At 39.1% G+C, this 8,424-nt stretch overlaps 1 protein-coding gene across 2 annotated transcripts in view; it reads right to left on the bottom strand.

Moving 5' to 3' along the window:
- Positions 1 to 8,075, bottom strand: part of Brip1 (BRCA1 interacting protein C-terminal helicase 1) — a 137,931-nt gene extending 129,856 nt beyond the window's left edge. For both annotated transcript variants that reach the window (XM_021212802.1, XM_021212801.1), the window contains exons 1-2: positions 7,983 to 8,075; positions 6,991 to 7,102 (exon numbers count right to left, since the gene is read on the bottom strand). In XM_021212802.1, the coding sequence (XP_021068461.1) occupies positions 6,991 to 7,102; positions 7,983 to 8,075 (205 nt within the window). The remainder of the gene's footprint in view (positions 1 to 6,990; positions 7,103 to 7,982) is intronic.
- Positions 8,076 to 8,424: the final 349 nt, after the last annotated feature.

An 8,424-nucleotide genomic window follows, 5' to 3' on the forward strand; every position in this document is an offset into this window, starting at 1 on the left:
TGACGCCCTCTTCTGGAGTGTCTGAAGACAGCTACTTATATATAATAAATAAATAAATAAATAAATAAACAGAAGGAAAACAAGTGACATGTTTTTGAATATGCTGATGCAAGGTCTTCTCATCTACAACCTAAAAACATCCCCGATAACTGTCATTAACTTTCAATTATTGACTAGAAGTGTCACTTTCCCCCAAAGAATGACACCAATAATAACCAAAACAGACAGATCAGAAAATGTTTACTTTTTTGTTAACAGCCTTTATTTATATCTATTGTCTGTTTTAAAGTGGGGAAGAAATCTGCAAGAGTCAGCTTTCTCTCTCTACCGCATGGTTCCAGGGATGGACCTCAGGCCGTCAGGAGCAGTACTAAGCCCCCTTACCACTGAGCCATCTTGTTCACCCCTTGTTTCCAAGCTCAATCAGTAACATGAACATTTCTTTTCCATTACGTTTATTTATGAGTATGTGTTTATGTGTGTGCATGCCACAGTGTGCACGTGGCGGTCAGAGGACAACTTGCAGGAGTCGGGTCTCTCTTTCCACCAGATGGGCTCTGATGATTGAAATCAGGTCACTAGGCTTAGAAAAAAGGCTAAAGTCATATTGACTCATCTTGTCAGCCCAGACATTTCTTTTAACAATTATATTAGTCAGAGTTCTCTAGAGTCTCAGAACTTACAGACATCACTATATATTAAGGAAATTTATTTTAACGACTTAGAATCTACAGTCCAACTAACCCAACAATGGGCAGCTGTGAGTGGGAAGTCAAAGATTCTAATAGTTGCTCAGTCCCACAAGTTTAGTTGTTTCAGCTGGTCTTCTGTATAAGCCGGAATCCTGAAGAAGGAGGTTCCAACAGACGTGCTGGCAAGTAAGTACAAGCAGGAAAAGAAGAGGGAGGCCTCCTGCCACTGTCCATATGTAGGCCTTCAGGAGAATGTATGGCCTAGATTAAAGGTGTGTACCACCATGGCTGGATTTGGAACTTGCTCTGTCCCAGGCTGGCCTCATTCTCCTGGGATTAAAGGCCTAAACCTAAGCCTTTCATGACTACTATGCCTCAAGGCCCCTATCAAAAGCATCTGTCATCCCATGCCAAGATCCAGGTCTTCTAGTCTTAAAATTTGTATCACAGGTGTGCCCTCCATTTCTGGATTGTAGTTCATTCCAGATGTAGTCAAGCTGACAACCAGGAATATCCAACACAACACAACACTCCCATGATTAGCTTTACACTATTGTAATACTTATCTATTTACGTAGCTGAGAAATATTCAGTGTTATATTTCAGAATCATTACTAAAATTACAAACTCTTGGGACTAGAAAGATGGCTCAGCAGTTAAGAACACACCCTGCTCTTCCAGAGGACCCAAGTTCAGTTTCCAGCACAAACACTGGGAGGCTCACAGGCTGGTCCCTCTAGCTCCAGGCAGTCTAGCTGTCTCCTGCCTTCTGTGAACAGCTTACATAAACTTATACATATAAGAAAATAAACCTTTGGGCTGGTGAGATGGCTCAGTGGGTAAGAGCACCTGACTGCTCTTCTGGAGTTCAAATCCCAGCAACCACATGGTGGCTCACAACCATCCGTAACAAGATCTGACGCCCTCTTCTGGAGTGTCTGAGGACAGCTACAGTGTACTTACATATAATAAATAAATAAATCTTCAAAAAAAAAAAAAAAAGAAAGAAAATAAACCTTTAAGAAAAATTGAACTATTTTATTAAGTAAATATTAATAGCAATTTCTGTGTTTACCTAGATTGTTTTAATAAAAACAATCATACAGAAGTAGTTATCAGCAAATACATGGAACAATTAAGTACATTTTACCTCAAAACCCTGGTTTTTACAAAGAGAAACATTAATTCAGAATCACCTGTTGGAATTTACAAACATTTAAGTCCAGGACTCACCATAGAAAAGGGTGTGATGGGAGTCAGTACTCCAGTATCTTTGTTATCTAGGTATAAATGTTAAATGTTTATTTCCTGGCAGTTCTGAGTACTGAACCCTGGACCTTATACTTGCTAGTTAAAAATTACACCACTGAGCTACATGCATCACTGAGCTACACCCCCAGGCCAGGATTCAAATTTGTTTTTGTTTTTTATTTATTTATTTATTTATTTATTTATTTATTTATTTATTTATTATATGTAAGTACACTATAGCTGTCTACAGACACTCCAGAAGAGGGCGTCAGATCTTGTTACGGATGGTTATGAGCCATCATGTGGTTGCTGGGATTTGAACTCTGGACCTTTGAAAGAGCAGTCAGGTGCTCTTACCCACTGAGCCATCTCACCAGCCCTGTTTTTGTTTTTTAAGACAGATTCTTGCTGTCTCCTAGGCTTCTTTCCTTCAAACAAAACACCTGGGTCTCAGGCCTCAGCTTCCATAGTGCTGGGAATGAAGGCACATGCTAAATCCTAGCTAAGTTTGTTTTTTGAGACAAGGTCTCACTGTGTAATTCTGGCAATAACTAACAGAATGAGACATAACAAATTTATACAAGCATTATTACAACAAACCTCTATTTATCTGGTATTCACACAAGTAGAACAACCAGAATCTTATCTATCTATCTATCTATCTATCTATTTATAACTAGGGTCTTGCTATGTAGCCCAGGCTGGACTCTAACTCACTGTCCTCCTAAGTACTAGGCTTCCTAGCACGTACCATTATGCTAGTTTTGTATATTGTGATGGCTTGTATATGCTTGGCCCAAGGAGTAGCACGTTGGGAGGTGTGGTCTTGTTGGAGTAAGTGTGGCCTTGTGGGTGTGGGCTTTAATATCCTTGTCCTAGCTTCCTGGGAGGCAGTCTTCTCTTAGAAGCCTGCAGATGAAGATGTAGAACTCTCAGCTCCTCCTGCACCATGCCTGTCTGGATGCTGCCATGCTCCTGCCTTGATGACATTGGACTGAACCTCTGAACCTGTAAGCCCGTCCCAATTAAATGTTGTCCTTATAAGAATTGCCTTGGTCTCAGGGATCCATTGGTGGAATATTCGTCACGACAACCAGTTCTACATCCAATGGCACAAGGCTTTCTGCCAGTGATTTGAGCAATGGTGCAGATGGGATGTTGGCCACGAGCTCCAATGGGTCTCAGTACAGTGGCTCCAGGGTCAAGACCCCTGTGCCCTACGTTGGGGAGGATGATGACGATGACGATAACTTTAATGAGAATGATGAGGAGGATTGATTACTCAACCCGTAGACCCCTCTCCCCTTTGAATCAGCTTCAGGAAAAACATGTATAGAGAAAAGAAGCTTACAGTGGGGCTTTCTGTTCTTTTTGGCCGACTCCCAAGAAGATACCCGTGAGTTTGGAGTTAGANGGCTCACAACCATCCGTAACAAGATCTGACGCCCTCTTCTGGAGTGTCTGAGGACAGCTACAGTGTACTTACATATAATAAATAAATAAATCTTCAAAAAAAAAAAAAAAAAGAAAGAAAATAAACCTTTAAGAAAAATTGAACTATTTTATTAAGTAAATATTAATAGCAATTTCTGTGTTTACCTAGATTGTTTTAATAAAAACAATCATACAGAAGTAGTTATCAGCAAATACATGGAACAATTAAGTACATTTTACCTCAAAACCCTGGTTTTTACAAAGAGAAACATTAATTCAGAATCACCTGTTGGAATTTACAAACATTTAAGTCCAGGACTCACCATAGAAAAGGGTGTGATGGGAGTCAGTACTCCAGTATCTTTGTTATCTAGGTATAAATGTTAAATGTTTATTTCCTGGCAGTTCTGAGTACTGAACCCTGGACCTTATACTTGCTAGTTAAAAATTACACCACTGAGCTACATGCATCACTGAGCTACACCCCCAGGCCAGGATTCAAATTTGTTTTTGTTTTTTATTTATTTATTTATTTATTTATTTATTTATTTATTTATTTATTATATGTAAGTACACTATAGCTGTCTACAGACACTCCAGAAGAGGGCGTCAGATCTTGTTACGGATGGTTATGAGCCATCATGTGGTTGCTGGGATTTGAACTCTGGACCTTTGAAAGAGCAGTCAGGTGCTCTTACCCACTGAGCCATCTCACCAGCCCTGTTTTTGTTTTTTAAGACAGATTCTTGCTGTCTCCTAGGCTTCTTTCCTTCAAACAAAACACCTGGGTCTCAGGCCTCAGCTTCCATAGTGCTGGGAATGAAGGCACATGCTAAATCCTAGCTAAGTTTGTTTTTTGAGACAAGGTCTCACTGTGTAATTCTGGCAATAACTAACAGAATGAGACATAACAAATTTATACAAGCATTATTACAACAAACCTCTATTTATCTGGTATTCACACAAGTAGAACAACCAGAATCTTATCTATCTATCTATCTATCTATCTATTTATAACTAGGGTCTTGCTATGTAGCCCAGGCTGGACTCTAACTCACTGTCCTCCTAAGTACTAGGCTTCCTAGCACGTACCATTATGCTAGTTTTGTATATTGTGATGGCTTGTATATGCTTGGCCCAAGGAGTAGCACGTTGGGAGGTGTGGTCTTGTTGGAGTAAGTGTGGCCTTGTGGGTGTGGGCTTTAATATCCTTGTCCTAGCTTCCTGGGAGGCAGTCTTCTCTTAGAAGCCTGCAGATGAAGATGTAGAACTCTCAGCTCCTCCTGCACCATGCCTGTCTGGATGCTGCCATGCTCCTGCCTTGATGACATTGGACTGAACCTCTGAACCTGTAAGCCCGTCCCAATTAAATGTTGTCCTTATAAGAATTGCCTTGGTCTCAGGGATCCATTGGTGGAATATTCGTCACGACAACCAGTTCTACATCCAATGGCACAAGGCTTTCTGCCAGTGATTTGAGCAATGGTGCAGATGGGATGTTGGCCACGAGCTCCAATGGGTCTCAGTACAGTGGCTCCAGGGTCAAGACCCCTGTGCCCTACGTTGGGGAGGATGATGACGATGACGATAACTTTAATGAGAATGATGAGGAGGATTGATTACTCAACCCGTAGACCCCTCTCCCCTTTGAATCAGCTTCAGGAAAAACATGTATAGAGAAAAGAAGCTTACAGTGGGGCTTTCTGTTCTTTTTGGCCGACTCCCAAGAAGATACCCGTGAGTTTGGAGTTAGATGTGCAGTTCCAAGTGAGGAGTGTGCGCAGTTAGAGCCTAGCTGCAGATGTGTTGTGAAGCCAGCGTGCTAATGCAGTGCCTCTATCTACCTTTTAGGATTTTATGGTTTCTCTCTCTTTTCTCTCTTTTTCTTTCCTTTCTTTTTTGAGTTTGAAGCTTATTTTGCCCCTCAACAGTTGTTGCTGGGTTTGCCGAGGAAACTGTACTGCGCCCACACCAGTGGCAATGATGAAGTGCTGCCCTGCCTCTGATGTCCAGCACCCAGGTGGTGGACAGCCAGGCTTTAGGATGAAGTTTTCCATTTGTTAAATCATGCAGTGTCCAAAGAACCAAGCCGGTAGCACAGCTCTACTGTAACAAGCNCCATANGTCTTATTATGACTCTTTCCTTAAATTATATTGACTGTCGAAATTCCATCAAGTCTGGACACCTTTTCTCTATTGCAGCAACAAATTGCGAAGTAGATTTTGTTTGTTTGNTTTCTTTTTGTTTGGAAGAAGTTTACTGCCACGCTGGTGCAGCTATGGAAATTGTTTAGAAAGTTTGCTTATGGTAAATTTGCCTGATTTCTTACAGGCTACCTTTGGAAACTTTTTATTATATAGTTGTNTACATACTTATAAGTCTATCATTTAAAGACGTGTACTGAAACAAATGTTGTATTTGTTTCATAAGCATCTTCCTGTAATCTATTATAAAGTTGAAATTAAACATAGAGAATGTTTTAACAGTTTTTTAACTCAAAATTTGTCAATCGTTTTTAATAGTTCTTTTTTTTAATAAAAAGAAAAAGAAATTTAAGGACAGGCAATCGTCTCTTAAAATTTATTCACAAAAACCCATTAACTGTACAGTTGCCCTTAGCTGCCTGTTCTAAAATGATGGTCTTTTTATTGAAACACAAATAAACTTTTCTGTAATATTTTATGGAATATAAAGAGACTTTAATTGTTTCACTTGTTTAACTAAGCACTGTTAGTTTTTATTAATAAAACGCGCATGAGCATTTAAAAAAAAAAAAAAGAATTGCCTTGGTCAAGGTGTCTGTTCACAGCAGTAAAAAAAAAACCCTAACTAAGACATATATTTTCTTGGTCCTATATTTCACATTTCAATGTTATGAGAGTCATATAAGCAAATATATTCAAGGATATATTCAAGCAATTAGTATATGTATCAGCACCATCAGAGCCCCATGTCCTATTAGATGCAAATTATCATCTAAGTATTTCTTATCTAATTATTTTTATAAGAACTCTAAATATCTAAAACATTCATACAATCTCTGCTTGATCAAGTAAAAGGACTAAATTATATTAATATTAATTAAGAATTAATTTTGATGCATTCAATTTCTTTTGTGTGTGTGTGTGTGTGTGTGCATGCGTGCATGCATGTGTGTGTTATGTTTCAAAGGGCGGTACTATATAGCCTTAGCTGACCTGAAACTTCCTATATAGACCAGGCTGGTCTTGAACTTGCAGCAATCATCTTGCCTTTGGCTCCTAAATGCTGGAATTATACATGCGCACCACCATGCCTGGCACAGATGAGGTATCCTGAAGAAATGTCTTAACAGTTAGAACAATGTTTGAACCAATCTGGATAAAGTATAATTTATTATATTTTCCTCAGGTCCCAGCTAGCAGTCTGAAATATCAAGAACTATTTCCTGGGCCTGGCCTGAAGGTGCAGTACAGACACACGCGTGCCACTGGCCCTATGGTGGAAGGTGAGACATGATTCTAGCAACTTGTCCTCTGGCCTCCACCCCACCGCACACACCGCACATGTGCACACACATATGCATACAAAAATAAGTATAATAACTTTTTTTTAAAAAAGAATTTTACTTACCACTAAGAGATTGTTGCCATGCTAATGCAGAACAAAGTAAGGCTAAACTTTTTCCACTTCCTGTGGGACTCTCCAACAAACAATGTTGGCTACTGTTGAGTCCTCTGACAATCTGTGGACAAAGATGTCAATTTTAAAAAGAAGAAAATAATAAAGGATTATTTTATTAGACCTCTCTCCATTGAACAGGATGAGAACAGCACAGAAGAGGCAGGATGCACTCCAGGAAACAGAGTTACAGCACAGGAAGAACTAGAGAATTTTATTAAATTTAGACTTTACTCCTTTATATTTCTTCTGAACCGTCTGCTGGTTTTATAAACATATCAAGCATGAGAATTTTAAAAAGCAACTTATATTTATTATACAAGCACAAGTACTTTCTAAGGAACTGTGATAAGTGCTAGAGAGGTGGTTTAGCACTTAAGAGCAGCTGTTACTCATTCAGAAGACCCAGGTTCAATTCCCAGCACCACATGGTAGCTTACAACCACCTGTAACTCCAGTTCCAGGAGATCTGGTACCCTATTCTAGGACCCTCAGGCCTTGGGCACACATATGTTGCACAGATACACATGCAGGCAAAACACTCATACACATAAAGATAATCTAAAAACACAAACAAGCAAACAAACAAAAGACTGTAATACTAATACTTATAAATATCTATGAGAAAAACTTGATGAAAGATACTGCTAGTAAAAGGGGTTATAATGACTTTGAATAGAAATATAAAGGTAGTAGAAATGAAGAATAAAAATCAAAATTCTAAAGGAGCTGAAAATGTTTTTCAGATGTTCTTGCTACATCCTAACCTAAACATACACAGCTTAAGAGTTATCATATCACTTTCCTAGAACTTAGGTGCTCTTCCAGATAAATCCAACAAATACTAGCCATTTTGTACCTGTGAATAGTCAAAAATTCAATGTATACTTGGAATCATAAGCCACAGCCTCTTGATAAAGACTCAACTGCGGTAAAAGACTTACAGAATTCATCATAGCAAGCTGTGCTGGATAAGCTCTACAGGGAAAGTGAATCTTCACGCCACCGATGGTGTATTCAGACGACACTGAGGACATTCTGCTTCCTTCTATACTTTAGGCGCTTCACTACAACAGAAACAATAAAATCAGTATCGAAGGGTTGGTTGGCGAGATGGATTCCCAGGGCACCTTACAAATGCCTGTAACTCCAGCTCAAGGACTCCCAAACCCTTATCTGGCTTCTGCAATAACCTGCATTTACCTGGCATACCCATCCACACACGCACTCACAAATATAAAAAGTAATACAGTTTACGTATCGAAATAATGTCATTCAAAGAAAACCAGACACCTAGCAATAGAGCTGAATTCTGATAATAAAAACTGAAACTAATAAGCACAAATATAAAAGTAATAGAAGTAAAAAAAATTTTTAGTCTTATAA

Source organism: Mus pahari, chromosome 14 (assembly GCF_900095145.1).
Source record: "Mus pahari chromosome 14, PAHARI_EIJ_v1.1, whole genome shotgun sequence".
Lineage (NCBI taxonomy): Eukaryota > Metazoa > Chordata > Mammalia > Rodentia > Muridae > Mus > Mus pahari.